At 36.9% G+C, this 17709-nt stretch overlaps 1 protein-coding gene across 1 annotated transcript in view; it reads left to right on the forward strand.

Moving 5' to 3' along the window:
* The first annotated feature begins 9978 nt into the window (after positions 1-9978).
* st6galnac3 (ST6 (alpha-N-acetyl-neuraminyl-2,3-beta-galactosyl-1,3)-N-acetylgalactosaminide alpha-2,6-sialyltransferase 3) overlaps positions 9979-17709 on the forward strand; it is a 51304-nt gene continuing 43573 nt past the window's right edge. The window contains exons 1-2 of the mRNA XM_007887267.2: positions 9979-10059; positions 11187-11390. Of these exons, the coding sequence (XP_007885458.2) occupies positions 9979-10059; positions 11187-11390 (285 nt within the window). The remainder of the gene's footprint in view (positions 10060-11186; positions 11391-17709) is intronic.

A 17709-nucleotide genomic window follows, 5' to 3' on the forward strand; every position in this document is an offset into this window, starting at 1 on the left:
GTCACTTGTTTCATTCTATTTGCCTTTCAGTGTAGTAGTTTCAATGTAATAACAAGACAGTGTGTATTGTGGTAAGCAGGTGCCTTTTAATCAACTGTTAAATGACAGATTTTGTTTGAAACTGTTCTTCAGGATTGTGTATGTGCCTTCAGCAAGGAGTAAATATGCCTCCAAGCAATCTTGATGGTTTGTGGAAAACAAAATCTGTCACCGAATAAAATGAAAGGAGTTCTATTTACCAGAACACAGTTTCTACATCATTTATCCTGATATTTAGTACAGTATTAAGGACTTGCACACACATAGGATATCAGTAAGTGTGACTTTGATCTATGTCTTTCAATGCCATTGAATTTTTTTAAAGAGCAGAACACGTCACATAGGAACAATTTTATTTTTTGTTATAGCTCCAATGCTTTTCATTTCTCCAATGGCCTTGGTCCCCTTTGTACTGTGCTCTGGCTTTATCCCTTTAACAACCTTCAGTCACACAAAAGAAAAAAGCAAGCATACAAAAGGAAATCTGCCCAATTTAAGAGGTAGAAGAAAATTGATGTTCTAGTTTGAGAATTTTCCCCTGAGATTACCATCAGCGCGCTGCATTAATACATAATGGAGAGGTAAGTGTAAGATGCTATTTTGGGGGCTAACCCAATATATAGGCTAGGTTGAAAAAATACCCTTTCCACATTGTAATAGCGACAAAATACACAGGTTCAAATGTAATAGTGATAGGTCCTGAGGTTCACAGGTTCTGAGTAAGATTGCAAGTTTTGTGGTGTGAAAGAAGGGTGTGTCTATAAGAGCTGAAATAACTGGCTTCTCCTTCCCCGTCGGTCAAACACCTGGCAATAATAAGTTACCATTGGAACTAAGCAGGGATGGGCTTCTGTAACACGAATGCATTGCTGAAGATTAACACATTTTAAACAGTTTATAACAGATTTCTGCTCTGCCCTCTTTATGGGTCAGTTGAATTTGTGTAAACTTTCCTTTGGTGATTGAATAAGTAGAATACAACACCAACAACAACAAAATGACATGTGTAGAGCGCCTTTCACATCAGGAGGACATCCCAAAAAGCTGGAAATAATGTCTTGGTCAGATTTTATATCTATATATAGATTGTAGAACTCTGGAACTCCATTCCCAGAGCTCACACTCTCCCTTACCTTGTTCAACGCCTATCTCAAGATGTACCTCTTTGAACATGTTTCGGTCATCTTTTTCTTCCCCACCCACATTGGCTCCCACCCAGACCCTCACCTCGGGTGCCCAACAAGCAGTGACAAGTGCTTTGGGACATCCACCGACCATCAAAGGTGCTAATACAAGTGTAATATGTTGTTATTGTTGTAAGTTGTATTGTATTGAATAAAGCTTGTGTAAGGTGGGAATTTTATGGAATGAAATAGCTTTTCTGATACCGTGCTTTCTTGTGTTCTTAGTCTTTGTATGTGTCATATAGACAATAAAAGGTCATCTAGTTGTCAAATTGCCACGAATGGGATGCAGTGTGAATTACTGCTGTTGTATTATGTTTACAAGGTATCCGGTACATGGTTTCAATCTGTTTTGATTCCTTTCCTCTTGGTTACAGCAGGTATCTTGTCAATCTTGAATTCTCCCCTCCACATATTTGATGTGCGCTGACGGATTAATGATGGTGAATTAATTGCTGTATCTTTGTTTAATGATTATCACAGATATGCAAATAATGATCAGTAAATGCTGTATCAAAAAGGTAATTCTTTGGCAGTGAATTAAACTGTAACTCAATCTCGGATCCAGCTATCATCATTTATGATATCAGTGTAGTCTCTCAATGGATAGCCATATAACATTATCCTTACTCCCTCATGTATATATACATGTTTTATATTCGTATAAGAAATAAATGAGACTCATACTATTTTATTCAATAGACAGCTTTCATGTTTTCTGCATAATTCTTACTTTTCAAATGTGTTTTTCCATCATTTAGCTGTTTCCCCTAGAGTTCCCTTGAAACTGAATGCTCAGCATCATGTATGCCATCTTTATGTGGAAGACAGCTTATGAACTCCTTCACCACTTTTAAGAATAGAAATTCCTCTCTGAATGTGCTGCATTCAAATGGATTTTGTACGGGGGAGTCTAGGATGAGACTGCCAGCAAATTTGTAAACATCCTTATTTAGTTTTCAACTTAAAGGGGGCAGAAATATCTCGACTTTAAAATGCTTAGATCGTTTTTACTGTCAAATTTTGCAAATTTGGGGCAATCTTAATATGTCTTAATTTTGAAGCTGATATTCTCTAGGTTCTTTATATAAAAAAGTTCAAAAGTAATAACAATAATCCTTGGATTTGATATAGTGCTTTATCACGCCTTCAAGACCTCTCAAAGCACCTCACAGAACATACTGTAAAGTGTAGTGACTCTATTTTTGTAGGCAAAACGCGGCAACCAATTGTGCACGGCAGTGTCCCACAAACAGTTGTGGATTGAGAAATGCGACAGAGAAGTAAGGAAACTTGCCCAACGTTTCGCCCTGCTGGGAATCAAATCCAGGTCTCTTGCTAGCGAGGCGAGTGCTCGAACCACTGAGCTACAGAAATCCAAAGACTACATTTAAGAATTACCTCAACATTTGAATGCTTTGCAATGCTAAGAAAAAAGCCTAACTCTAGACATTGTGGAATTTCTCCCCCAAAATGAGGTATTATAGTGGCGGAACAGTAAGGTAATTGCAAATCCCATTAAAATAAATGTTTTATAATCGAGAAACTCCCAAATTTAGAGATTTTAAAATGTGCAGGTGAAATTTTAGATAGGTGATGCACTTTAGTTTCTCCCTAAAATAATCACCATGCTGGAATTTCTGCTTATCTGTATCACTAAGGCTTTTGAAATAAATCCTAGTTAGAATAATTTTATGTCATATCAAAATCTGTCAGACTGAGTCGTTTTAAATCATTGCATTTTAAAAATGAACTTGAATCCATTACAATTTGCATATTAATACAATGTAAGCACATCACTTTGGTTGCTATTAATTTCATCTCGCATTCGGGTTGCTTGTAGCTGGTACAAAATTCTCCAAGGGCACTAGTATTTTACATGATTTGACAATGAAAACTAGATGCAGCTTGGTAAATAGTTAAGCTTTTCTTTATTGCAATCTGCTTGAGAATTATCTGAAGACCTCTAGCTTACCAAATTCTCATCCTTAGATCTCCTAGGCATCTCCATCACCACTCGGTCTTCAAGCTTTTATTTTTTTCGCTTTGAACTTAGACCAAGAAATTCAAATTTGAATATGAATTTCTTCTAATTTTTCTGCAACGTTTCCCCCTTGCCTGGCCTGTGCATATTCTTATTGTTTTGATATCTTTCCTGTCTTGATCCATTACTTCTCTTGCTGGTGCAATTGTTGTGGAATTGCAACTTAAATTTGTTTTTAGAGAAGGAATCAGAGAAGTTATTTCTAGAGCCTTTCAAGCATTACCGAGCACTGGCAACCTATGTTGTTCAACATCCACAGTTACAGCACTACTGAAGCCAAACCCATTGAATGCTTGATTTACAAAGTGTGACAACTCCTTAACTGATGAAGGGTTCCAGAGAAATTATTGGCAGTTGGATTAGAAGGAATTTTAGGGTGATTGATTCACATTGATCAGGTTGAACTCACAAAATGACAATTTTCCACTGTTGGTGTTCATTTCACCTCTGTCATACCCTCCGTGAAGGAAAACCATATGGATCAAAAACTGAAGCCCCTTCCTTTGATGCAGAAAAAATCCTGTTGATGGAATAAAAATTGCATCTCATACTATTTTTGTTGCAACTGAGAAATGTTAGGAATTGAAAATGCACAGCAAGGACTTTAGCTTTGACTTTAGTTAAGGATTTATAAAACGGTAACCCTAAATCTATGTAACTTGAGGGGGGATGGTATCAATAATATTCTTCATAATTCATATCATAGATTAAGTAGATTGTACTTCGATCTCTGTTTTCAAACTGATTCAAGATCGAATAACTGAGCATGGGGATCAAACCAAGTAGATTAAGTAAAAATATTTTCCATACATAGATCATATAAAGTAATAATAATAATCCTTGCATTTGATATAGCGCTTTTCACATCTTCTAGATGTCTCAAAACGCTTCACAGAATATACTGTAAAGTGAATTGACCGTATATTTGTGGGCGAAATGCAGCAGCCAATTGCGCGCAGCAGTGTCCCACAAACAGTCGTGGGATTGAAAATGACCAATTTATTATTGTGTTTTTGTTTTGGAGGGAAGGATTATTATTAGGTATGTGGAGTAAGGAAACTTGCCCAAGGTTTCGCCCTGCCTGGAATTGAACCCAGGTGTTTCGCTTGCAAGGCGAGTGCTTTAACCACTGAGCTACAGGACTCCACGTACTTTGAAGGGGAACATCATTTTAAATGAACAATATATTAAAGTATCAATTTGCATGTTGACTTGGATCAAGGTGACCAGTCACAAGAGGTTGGAGAGGCTAACCTTTCTCTGTTCTGTTTCCATCGGCTATTGTGATAGTCATGTCGAGGTGGATAGCCAGCGGATCTGCTGTTCTCTAATGCATTGCTGATGGCAGGACAGACCAGCCTGGCTTATCAGCAAGACTTGGAGGAGCACACAGTGAGCAGAGATTGTTCCCACTCATCTATTAACTCTGTGAGCCAAAGCCCCACTTGGATGAGTAGCAGGAAGCTTCCTGGAAGTGATCATGATCTAGCACTGAACTCAGTAGAATTCCTCTAACTTTAATTAACTGATTCTGTTGAACTGGAGTCCAGCGGAGTTCATATCACAGGTAGTAAAAACTGCAAGCCATGTGATTCATTATTACAAGCTTTATATGAGATAATATAACTACATCCAGAGAATAACTTATAATAAAAAGTTTCAAAAATTCAATTGCAGTTACAATTATTCAGAAGGCTTTTGGTACAGTGAAACTAATTGTATTTAATATAGGCCCTTATTACATTGTTTATACATCTCAACGGGCTTCACCAGATTTTACTGTGAATGTTATAATTTTTATGTTATGGTGGTTGATTATGTAAAAAAACACATATGTGACTACCTTTAATGTTTTTGATTTTGAGATGAAAGAAAACTGATTGTAATTAAAAAAAACTGACGTTAAACAGAAGCTCTGCTCTGAACAGATTTCATTTGTTAATATTATATTTGGTACTTATAATAAATCAATATAAACCTTTTGTTAGCTTCTTCAACAGAGATTGATTAAACTTGTGCACTAATAACACTACAAGTGTAATACTTACACGCTCAGTGAATTTTGATAGTAATACACTTACTCCTGTTCAGAACCATTGGTTTTCAGTCGTTGGTATTGAGCTTTTAGTTTTATCCATGGCTAGGCATTCAATATATTTGTCTCTGGATGCACTGAGATTTTAAACTAATGAGGTTGAATAGCCAGTGCAGTGATCCAAGTCAACATCCTGCCTTCACCTCCAGAGACTTGAATTCAAACAATAATAACTGTGGAATAATTGAATGGGTCCTTAGGTTCACGAGAGGAATAAGGTATAACAACCTTAATCTTAAAATGGTCCATTGTAGTTCATCTCACACGATACTTCCTGGAGTATTCCTCAGATTTTTAATCACTGGTTAAAATGATCGCTTCCACATTGGGGATAGGTGTGTTTGATGAAAGAGGGTAAAACATCCCTGAAGTACCATTCAGTTTCGACTTGCAGGAAAGGTACAACTTCCAAAAGAAAATGAAATGATTACTCAAAACGTAATTGATGTTGTGAAGTGTTGAAAGAATGCAGTGACATTTCCTTCAGCTCACAAAATCCCCGAAGGAGTAAATTTATGAAAGTACGTGGACTCCATTGGAAATCAACCTGACACATTTTGCACCTTTGATAGAACCCAGCGTGTCCTGTCAGATTTAAACAAGAGTAACAGCTTAGAGACTTGTTAACACTTTGCTTCACTGGGACACTTATTTAAAAACAAAGATACTGTAGCTAATCGAATACAGTGTTTGTGGTGATAACAGTGAGTTACAGGGAAGTTCTGAAGGGAAACACTGTCACTGCTATGGAGAATACAATTCAAAACTATTTACGCCCTGCGCACATTTTCACTTGTCCATATTGACTGACTGTTCTCAGCTGCAGAATATTTTTTCTTTCATCAGATGAAGATGGAGTCTCTTTAAACACTGCTTTTATCCATCATGTAAGATGCTTATATATTATCCCTATCTTTCTGTCCACCACATCCTGAGTGCAGATCAACACATACTGCCTTTAAAATATTTCTTGGCAATTGGAAGAAAATTTTCAAAATTACTTCCTCTAATCAGCTGCTGAGACCTTTTTAAAATATTTTAGTAACTTTTTTGGCAGATTTTAACCAAGCTTAAGATAGAACAGTGTCTTGGCTGGCCTTGGTATTCTTTTAACAATGGTACATTTTGAATTAAACATTGTGCTACAACATTTGAAATTGTCATCCTGTCATTGAAAGTTCAGAAAACTTGTGAGGCACTTATAACATGTTTAGGTAAGAGAAACTGACCTTTCCAAAAACACTGCTAACTCAGAAAATAAATTGTATTTCAAACTCATTTCTGAGAAGGATATCAATTGAATCTGCTGAAATATAGTGACTATCATCTCGGGATACATTGGTATATTTCAAAGAGCAAGCGAATTTCTCCAGCAGGTTTTAAGTAGTTAAAAGTAGCTTTGCTGGATAGGTTGAGGTTAGGTTCTGAGTACATTTCATATTTTCCTGGGAAGATGTTCACTGCTCTGAGATAAGGAGCAATCGGGTCCTTGAGCAGAGATGTAAGAACAATGGACCACAGAAAGAAAAGGCTGCAGCCTAACTCAAGGCTGAGAAACAAGCAGGCTGTGGAAGGCTTCCCGGAAGTTGTCCATATCTCTCTCTCCGCAAAGCAGTCTGTGAAGGGAGGGTGCTATAATAATAATAATAATAATAATCCTTGCATTTGATATAGCGCTTTTCACGTCAGGAGGACGTCCCAAAGCGCTTCACAGAACACACTGTAAAGTGAATTGACTGTATATTTGTGGGCGAACACGGCAGCCAATTGCGCACAGCAATGTCCCACAAACAGTCGTAGATTGAAAATGACCAATTTATTATTGTTTTTGGTTTTGGAGGGATTATTATTAGGTGTGTGGAGTAAGGAAACTTGCCCAAGGTTTCGCCCTGCCTGGAATTGAACTCAGGTCTCTCGCTTGCAAAGCAAGTGCTCTAACCACTGAGCTACAGGACTCCTATCTCTGTGACAAGGGGAGATGGAGTTAGAAACACATAAAAGCTGTAACTTTGGAATAGTTGGAAGTGTGTAGCGGGTCAGTGCACTTCCCAGTGGAATCGATATTGATTCCACTGTATCTATGTATATGTACAGGGGTGAGGGAATTTACCTCCAGTAAGAAAGTGACCATTAAAAGTGAAAGAGGAGGAATAGTGGGTAATATGTTTTAGGTTCTGTTTACTAGGCAGAGAAGTAATAACAGTAGTAGTGGTTGGTCCATTTGAAATGCAGAAGTCAGGTTAAGCAGCTCAACTGAAGTGCTGGGCTAAGAGCTGATTGTTTCTGTTGAGTTTACATGAGGCACTCTCTGTGATTCTGTGTGATAGTCCTGTGATTAAGTATTGTTTTTATAGGATTGGTTGTGTCTGAGGGTTGACCAGGCGCCTTCCCTATTAAGTTTTGTATTACAGAATTTCTCTGTATGTTGAGGTGCGTTCTCAATCTTATTGTTTTGTCTGGAGTACTGAGCAATTCCTGAGTGTCTGCTGTTTTTTCTCAATATCTGTGTTGTTGTATGGTGCGGCCTATTGTGTTATATGGTCATATGGTTTGAATACAGGTTGTTGAACTTTACCATTTGTTTTATATATATATATATATTTGATATTAGTGGAATAAACACTATACTCTTACCACCGTCTGTTGAATTATTAACAAATCCCCTAAGATTGTAAGAACATTACAGATGTTATTGGCATTTAACGGGATCTTCAGTTTAGCAGTAATGCAGCTTCACTTTAATTATTTACATTAAGAGAATACAATAATAATGTATTAATGTATCAATGATTAAGTGTCAGAAATAAAATATTAGGATAATAAATGGTGCTACAACTGACGTATTGACATTGAAAGCTAATGCTATTGATTAAAATTGATTCAGATAATACAGATTGCAAGTCCATGCAACATCACTAGTCATTATTGAACTCCACGGATGGAGTTAAAGGGGAATTGTAATATACTGCAATATATTATTGGCCGTAATGGCCAGTTGTGTCAACTTCCTTACAATGGAACCCCAATATATGCCTTGCCCTTGCAGTTATATTAATTGGTAGAAATTTGTCGTACTTATCATAAACATCAGCAAATTTCATTCCACTGATGAATACGAATAGGCAATGATGTCTGGACACCGAACAGGGAAGAGGGAGATGACTGCAGGAATAGTCAAAGGGGTAGGTTTGCGGGAGACTTTTAAAGACAAAACCAGCAATTTAAAAAGCATAAAATGTGTTAATAAGTCGTGTAAGACATGATGTGTGTGCCAATATTTTTACTTGTTAGCATTTAATTGGGGTAGAATGCACTCCCCTCTTAATGGAAAAAAGTCAAAATGGAAAAAGCTTTTATTTCTTTAAATAATTAAGATAATAGATATGAGAGGAGAAATGGTGGCTGCATTTCACAGACTGTAACAATTCATGGCTTTTTGATTGGATTTTTGAAACAATATAGCTTTTAGATCAATTTTAATTATTTATTGAATATTCTATTACTGCATTTGAATTATTAAAGCCACATTCTATTACAAGAGTTGAAATATTGCTGTGTTGGTGTTGAAATTTACCTTGATGTGGTTTGCACTTATAATTAGTTTTATATGGTTGAACACATAAATATGTTTATTGTGCAGATAATATCAACATTTTTTTTTGGGGGGGTGGGGGTCAGTATTAAATCCCTGTTAATAGACAACATGATTGATCTGATCTTGTACTGCTGCAAGTTTGCTTTTTACTTGGAAGTGCTGCTGCCACCTCAATTTTCTTGACACCTTTACCACTGATTTGAATCTGTTCACCTCTTTGTTTTCCTGCTACCAGTCCTTACCAGAACTGGATACTGTTGATGTACTACAAGCAACAGTAGGATTCTGATGTAAAACAAAACTATGCTATTCTATTTATAGCGAAGAATTATTTACATAAAATGACCAGAAACAATTGTAAAAGCATTATTCAGTTTACTTGGTTTTAAGAAAAGTGGGACAAATAAATGTGCCATAACCTTTTAAGAGCTGTAACTCAAATAAAATATATCAGTTACATATTCCATTGAGGAACGGTATAAGAAAATCAAGTTTTCTTGTAGATATTGTGTTCTTTAAACCAGGAAAAGGCTTCAATTATAGTTCAATGCTTTCCTGAGCTTGATTCAATCGGATGTGCTGTTAATAGGCTAATAAAGTATACTCACCAGAATGCTTTTGATGAAAATCACAGTAGCCGGAATAGAACTTGGCATTATATTAAAACTTGGGTTAAAAAGTAGAAAGAACTCATCAGAAAAGTAATGCCTGAAGAGAAGGAAGGAGCAAGTTGCATCCTGTAGGAATTGCTTGCTTGTTTTCATTTGTAGTTTCTCTAATCTGCATCTGTGACCTGGTTATCAATAGTGTTTCCAAGCTTGTCAAATTGGCTGATGACACTAAAACAGTGAGAGTAGTCAATACAGAAGATCCAGCATTTCGTTTTACAAGAGATTTTCATTGTTTTTAAATCCTTCATAAGGAATGAAGAACCTTTCAACATGATGGGGGGGACAAAGGGCCAATGTGGTCTATCCATCACTAATATGAATGGCAGTGATCTTTTCATTATGAATTTACAATGGAATTTCCTGTTATAAGTGGCTACATGGAGAACACTGGTGTTCATACTGGTGCAAGACAGACTTACTTTCTCAAGAAGGTTTTTTTTTAGATCAAACTACAGTATGCAGCTGACTTTTTCCCAAGCCCATTTTCTCTGTCCTATTCCCCTATTAGCATCAAGTATACTGACCATACTTTATGTTGTCCCTTTATAAGTAAACTACTTTTTAGGACTGTAGCAAAACACAATTTCATCATAAATTCACATTAACTCATGCTAGGCCAATATGTTTTGATGTTTATGGGTGTTTGATGGTAATGTGTTACATTTAATGTCAAAATGGCTGTTTGTCATTTGCTTTTGCTGAATTCAATGCCTTAATCCCTGAGTGGTAAAAGGATTTAAGGCCTGAAAGGAGACGGGGTTTAAAATTTCTAAAGCCTTCCAACAAGGATTATTGCCTTCAACTTCCATAGCTGCCTTTTAGAGTCTTTGCTTTTAGAATGGCAGGATCAAATACAAGCCATGGAGATAAATTCTTCAAAATAGGATGGAAAATGTAAGATCTGGAGTTGTCCTTTAATCAGTATTGTTCATCTTCAAGGAACAAATTCACGGTCTCAGTTAACCCTTTTCCTATTACGCAGTTAAAAGCAATATTTCACTTGAACAACATATTACTTGTGACCCCGATTATGAATTGCCATTGCCTCAGAGCCCCAAATCATGTGTGGGCTGGGAGTCTGGGTGGAGACAGATTTTCAGCAGATTTGACCTCCTTCTGCTGTCAAATCATAGGATAACAATTCTACAGACTCCCCAAAACTGCATCAGGCTGTTTTTGATTGCCACCCTACTTGGTAACAGAGATACCCATTTTGAAACTAGAGCAACAGCAATACTTCTTTAACCATAAATCGTCTGTATAATTAAAGTTATAAATACATTATGTTAGTTACCTTGTAACATGTGTGCTGAGAACCAGTTATTATTATTTGAAACCTACATAAAAGGGTTAGAAGTAGCAATGAAGTGTAACTATAAGCAGTACCTGTGTAAAAGATATTAATAAATGATATCAGACAGTCACCAGTGTTTTTTCTACACCTTTTTTTTTAAGTGGGCAACACATACCCACAACTGAGATGTAGAAGACATTTCACACTGTTGAAAGTAATCGTTTCTGAAAAGTAATACGTGTGTTTTCATATCTTCTTTTACAGAAAAAGTCGATTCTTCTACTAAGCCTGATAGTGGTGGCTTCACTATTTGCAGCAGTGTTTCACTATACCCTTGAAGCACCTCCACTGTTCCTTCAGCTTTATTTTGGCCAGGCTGAAGGTTTAAACAACCGAAGAATTTTCAGCGACTTAAGGATTCAGCAGTCCCAATTTCTTCCAGGCTACATTAGTGTAACAACACAACAGGTAAATACTGTAGAGTCAGCGTTTCAAACCCTCTGATTCATTAATTCTTACAGAAACTTCCATCAGGAGGTGAAGGTAGGTAGAGACCTTGATATGTCGAAGGAAGATAAATATTGGTGGAAGGGTTGAATGGCCTTTAGTCGTTCATTCATTGTACTATGTTATAAGCTTACCTATCCTTTTAACATGTTCTTTCATTGATTTGATAATAATTTAAGCAAATTTCTACAGTATGCCCTATAGTACTATTTGCATTCATAAGATGTTTTTGATCATTATTCAAATTGATTTAGATATTTTGTGTGACCTTAATATATGACATTTTATGTTAAAGTACCTCAGGCTGCCGTATTATTTTTGCTAAGGTCAGTTCCTTAAGCCCTCAACAGGGATTTAAAATTGTAAAAGCCTCCAACATAAACTCTGCCTTCAACTTGAATAGCTACTTTTTCAGGATTTTTCAATTTATCCTGGCAGGATGGCAAGTTGGGTTTGTCTTGTAAGTAACAATATCAATGAACTCTGTGAAACCTCTGAAGCGTAAATGTAGCATATTGTTGATTAGACATTACATGGTGTGTTTTGTTATGAACGGTCTGGCTCTGGTAATCAAATGGTAGCACTAAATTATACCTTTGCAAAATGTGCAGCTGCAGATAACACTTATCACACAAAAGAAAAAAAATGAATCTTTCAGGAAGAGTGAACTCACATGTGCTGTAATGACACTCACCCCAGCTATACACAGCAAATCCACCTAATCAGATTTTGTTATGTACTAATGTTTTGAATCAATCAATAGCTCAACAGCTAAACTAATCAGTTTTACCAATACAGAGCACATTGTAACATCCCTGAAGAACAATGTGCTGTAATAACAGAACTTATTTTACATTAGTAACTCAGTTTCTGTTTTGCAGGACTATGGGGCAAGACATGGGGGAGTGGGACTAGTTGGTAGCTCTTTCAAATAGTCGAGACAGGCACGATGGGCCAAATGGCCTCCTTCTGTGCTGCAAAATTTTATGATTCTATGATCTGGGTTTATTTATCTAACTAACAAAATCGACAGAGCATGAAGCAGTGAGGTCAAAATCAATATGATTGTGAAAGTGACTGGAACTCAATTTTTGTTCTTTCATAACCTAAAAGAACAGTCTTCTCATGAATATGCTAAAATGTTGACTTCAGAGCTGCAATTTCTCGGCACCTAAATGTGTATGGCGTAAACAATGACTAAAGTAGATTTTCATCGATATGCAAATTCTACTTTCAGCATATAAAATGATCCATCATTATAATAATAGCCAGTGGCTCCTGGCTCCCTGTAAAATCTCAGAACCTGTGGCACTAGGAGGCAAAAAGCCTTTGAGTTTTGCTGCAGAAACGTATTGAAATTCTGCTGATCATTTTGGAAGAATTCTTTTCATTTATAATGTGAAGAGGATGAATATTTATGATAGGCAGATGCCAATGTGTGCAATCTATCAGCTAAATTTAAATCGAAGGCACTAACCAAGGGGACAAATATAGAACAGCGTTACAGTCTTATTGGTTTACGGTCCTTAAAAGAGTTGTGAAAAAAAAGCAATATATAGTCATGAAGTTTAATTTCCTGTACATATTAATGTAATGACATAAGACTGAAAAGAGGAACATTCCTTGCATCTTGAGTCAATGAAAATATCAAAATGACTCTTAATTCCTTACTCTTGTTATGATGAAAAACAAAACATAACAGCAGACTTAGTAGGTACATAATAAGGGTGGTCGAAAGGTGTTTTTTATGTTCTTGTTGGAGGGAGAGTTATCCTTGCATTGTTGCTCTTCATTTTTCTCCTAGTCTCTTTTCTGATCTGCTATCTACTACCTAGCCACAAGGAGATATGAAAGGACACCCAAAGAAATATTTTGCTTACAAGCCTGTTGTAAAGGTGCCCAGTCTTTCACCACTATGTTGTTCCAAACCCGTCCCCCTGCCCCACCAGTACACCCTCAAGAAACAGTGAGGTTGTAGATCAAAGTTATGTGTTTTGGAGGAATGGAAGAATTTAGTAGATGGACCAGATTTCAGACTGGATAGACTACATTCAAAATAGTTTATGATATTTCAATCACGTCCTATCAAAGAGCAGTTAACTGAATATATGAGATTGAAATTGTAGAGATAAAAGTACCTATAGATGACCAAATATGGAATTGGACTTGGATGTTCTAAATCAGATTTGCACCACAGAAATGTCACCTATAATTGGAGCCAGTCAGCTTGAATGTTATAGATTTTAATGATGGATTTCATCTTTTCTTATGCTGTTAGAGTTTATTTCAAAGCAGTTGTGAGCTACCATTTTCAGTTCTGAATTTAGATATTTCTTGATTGAGTGTAAAGAAAACACCCATTAAATCTTGGGAGTTTGTACTGTACAACAGACTACAAATCTCCAATATATCAGTAAGTGGACAGATATGCTTAGGAAGATCATAAGTCATTGAATGTATTGTAATATATTGTTAATGGTACTAGTAGTGAATTATATCATAGTGAATATCACATTGTTTTTCCAAGAAAGGGTGTCTCATAAATCTATTATGATATTTTTACAAAATAGATATGTCTCTGTTAATGGGACTGGAACTGTGATACATTCTGGCATGTGTAAATGAGTGGTCTGCGCATTAATGCTCATTGATTCAGTTAAGAATGATGATCTCTTATTCTCACCTCAGGCAAATTGTATGAGGAGAAACATTAACAGTTCCATGTGGTTGGGAATATTTAGTTTCACAACCAACACTTGTGGGGTAAGAACATTGAATGCTGTGTCTTTTTAAAGTTGCTTAAGGGAATGAGGATTTACTTAGATGAAATATAGGCATTGATGAAAAAGTGGATGAAGATAATAAAATATAGCTATTTTATAGTTACCATCCTTATACTGCTGCAGATCCATCGAATTCCAGGCTCTCTGGGATGTCATTTCTTTCATACTCTGAAGCTGAAGCTAATTCAGACAATAAAGGGGAGCAATTTATTCTTGTCAAAAAATGAACACACGAATAGTTTAGTGACATAAAATCAGGCTCAGCAGCACACAATGTGACTCTGTTGCAATACAAGTTGCAATTTTTCACCTAGTGGAACACAAAGAATAGCAATTTCTGTATCTTATTAAAACAAGAAGACATGTAATTGATGCTGGATGCCAACTAAGGCAGGAAATCTCTGACTTTCCATTCGCTCCAAAGTTGGGGGATACTTGACTATGGTCAAAGTGGGCGTTCAGTCTATGAAGTGCAGTATAGCTTTGCTGGAGTACAGAGAAATTGTGTTAAGCAATGATATGTGGGCTGATTGATCTTGACATTTTATTAGCTGAGAGGAAAGGTTAGAGTCATAGCCAGAGCGTTTTTTGCACAATACTGTACCCACTTTTCCTCACGTCCAGTCTATCTTTATTATTATTGCCTTTGTATTCTGTAACTTGCTTGTTGTAGAGAATTATATACAATTTGAAAATAAGAGAATCTGGCATTTTAAAGGAACTGGATTAAAAGTTATTGTCTTCTCTTGCTCTTTACTTTTTTGCAAAAGGATGCACGAGAACTTCTAATTTTATCTTGTTCCCTGTGGTGAAGAGGACAGTTTCTGCTCTGTGCCAGCTGTATTCCCACCAGGAATTTGCCATGTGAGCAATCCTGAGCAGCATTCTTTGTCCGGTTCCTGGACTGCACAGTTAGACATAATTTTCTTTTCAGAAATATTTCCACTGCATTTTCAAACCATTCAGTAGCATTGGGTGCTGTACGAGTTAACATTTAGCATGCATTGCAATGGGAAATATAAAGTCCCACCAACTGCAATGAGGGAATGAATAAATGCCCAATTAATCTGCCTTTTCCGGAATTTGGGTTGGAATTTATGCCAAAATAGGAAGGAGCTGAGTAGATTTTTGTTTATAAATTTAAGTTACAAATGGAGTAAGGAGATGGTGAAAGGCCTTTTGTTCATACATTCTTAATAACTAATTATCATAAGCCATGTTTGTTTGTTTAGGTAAAGGTTGATAGAAAGGGATGTGCAAATAATTTTTATCAAGATCTCTCTTGCCCAAAATTTAAATGCAACCAAATAACTGTTAACAAAGGTTAGTGACTTCAGATTATAATTGTTAAGCAAAATGCATAATTCAAAATTAGGTTGTGGGTTCACACCACAGATCAATCTCTGCTTTGAAAGAAATCCAGGTTAAATGTACAGAGAATAATAATCTTGCTCTTTCAAGGATTTGGTTGAAGCTGATTTCAAATTACAATGCCAAGCTGTTGCAGTCTTTGGAAGTGATCCATGTATTTGCTCATTCATTATATGAAAAAAAATTTCCATTCTTCACTAACTTGTGGCAGTTTCCTGACCCTTGGCTCAGTCAGCAGTGGGGCCTGCCTCAGGAAACAATTATGTTTGCAATTGGTTGTTTCAGGAAAATGAGATTTTGAAGACCCGTGAAGTTTGAATTCTGCATAAAACATAATCACAATAATTTGCTTGGAATGTTGCTGCCCATTGCGCTACAATATGTATTGTGGCGGGGTTGGGTGGGAGGGGTGGGGAGTTAAAAATTATAATGCAATTATATCAGGCAAAGCAGAAAAAAGCCATGAAATATTACAGTTACAACTTCTTATTCAAAGTACAGTATGTCACATTGTGATAGACATTTTGCCTGGCTTCAGGAAATGTAATTAATGTTTTCAACCGTCGCAAGCTGTATCAGTAAGCAAGGATCACATTGTTACTGGAAACACTTTCCTTGAGGTCAGATCCTTTCTCTTTGAAAACTTATATCATTTTGAGAGTTGCATCTTCTAATCTATAGAGTCAGTAGGGAAATAAAAATGTCAAGATCATGCTCCCAGTCTCCCCCCTCCCTGCCTCAATAAGGAGACTATTACCAGTTCCCACAACAATAATACACTAAAACTTGCAAAAGTCTTATCTTTATAAACCATATAATTGCTGAAGTTGTACATGCAGTTGAGTCCCATTCAGTTTCCTGTCAAAAGCGCTTAGATTTCTTTGCACTAGTCTTGTGGAGTCCTGTGAGCGAGAGACCTGGGTTTGATTCCTGGCAGGGAAAAATGTTGGACAAGTTTCCTTACTCCACATGCTTCTGTTTACCTAGCAGTAAGTAGGAACCCGGTTGTTAGTCGATTGACGGATCACTTTTCCAGGGGTAATAATTCCTTTAAAAAAATTATAATAAATTGGACACGACTGTTTGTGGGACACTGCTGTGTGCAATTGGCTGCTGCGTTTCGCCCACAAATTATACTGTCAATTCAGTTTACAGTATATTCTATGAAGCGCTTTGAGACGTCTTGAAGACGTATAAGGCGCTACATCAAATGCAAGGATTATTATTATCAATCATCCTCTAACTAGTAATGCCATTCCCCTACCTTCCATTACTCCAGCACTTACCTGCTGGATTGAATAGCGGGAAATGACGTCCTAAGTGCATGTGCACTTACTGGCCGGCTGCATTGAATCGCAGAAAACTTGGTATGCACAGAACGACTTAATTTTCCGCGATCCCACAGTCCCTGAACCTCGCCCCCTCCCTTGTCTCCTTCAAGACCCATCTCAAGACTCTCCTCTTCGACTTTGCCATCAATCACCCTCCTACCCTCCCCACCCTCCACCTCTCCTGATCCAACCACCAGCTCGGGTGCAGGTCCCTGACTGTCCAGCGCCTTGGGACATTCTCCTGACGTGAAAGGCGCTATAAAAATGTAATTTGTTGTTGTTGTTGATTCATTGCGAATCCATGGCTTGCCAATAAGTGCGCATGCAGCAATGGGTCGAAAGTACATTTCCCACCATTCAATGTAGCCAGTTGCACACTTTTCAGCTGCAGAGATGACGTAAAGCATAGCAGATGTGTGTTTTGCAGGTGACCACATATAAAATACACAAGTTTCCCATCAGGAAGTTTGACAGTACAGTGAACAATACTTTCACACTGAAATAAATTCGATATTTCTTTTCATAGATAACGGGAAGGGGAAGAAAATCAACAAAATCCTAATCTTTTCAATTGTTCTTCCAATTGGTGGTGTTTTAGTTGTAAGATTTGGAGAGTGTACGTAGGAGCATTTAAAAGGCCTAGAGATTTGTCCTGTTCTTAGATAGAGGTGAAGAGGGTGCCTTTCAGCTGTAATTCCCATTCACCACAGTGCATCGCTAACCAACATTTCAACCTTTAGATAAGTTATATTTTTCTTTTGTCTCTGGATCTGGTTCAAGTACGTGATTAGTGAT

The sequence above is a fragment of the Callorhinchus milii genome, unplaced genomic scaffold, assembly GCF_018977255.1.
Source record: "Callorhinchus milii isolate IMCB2004 unplaced genomic scaffold, IMCB_Cmil_1.0 Scaffold5, whole genome shotgun sequence".
Lineage (NCBI taxonomy): Eukaryota > Metazoa > Chordata > Chondrichthyes > Chimaeriformes > Callorhinchidae > Callorhinchus > Callorhinchus milii.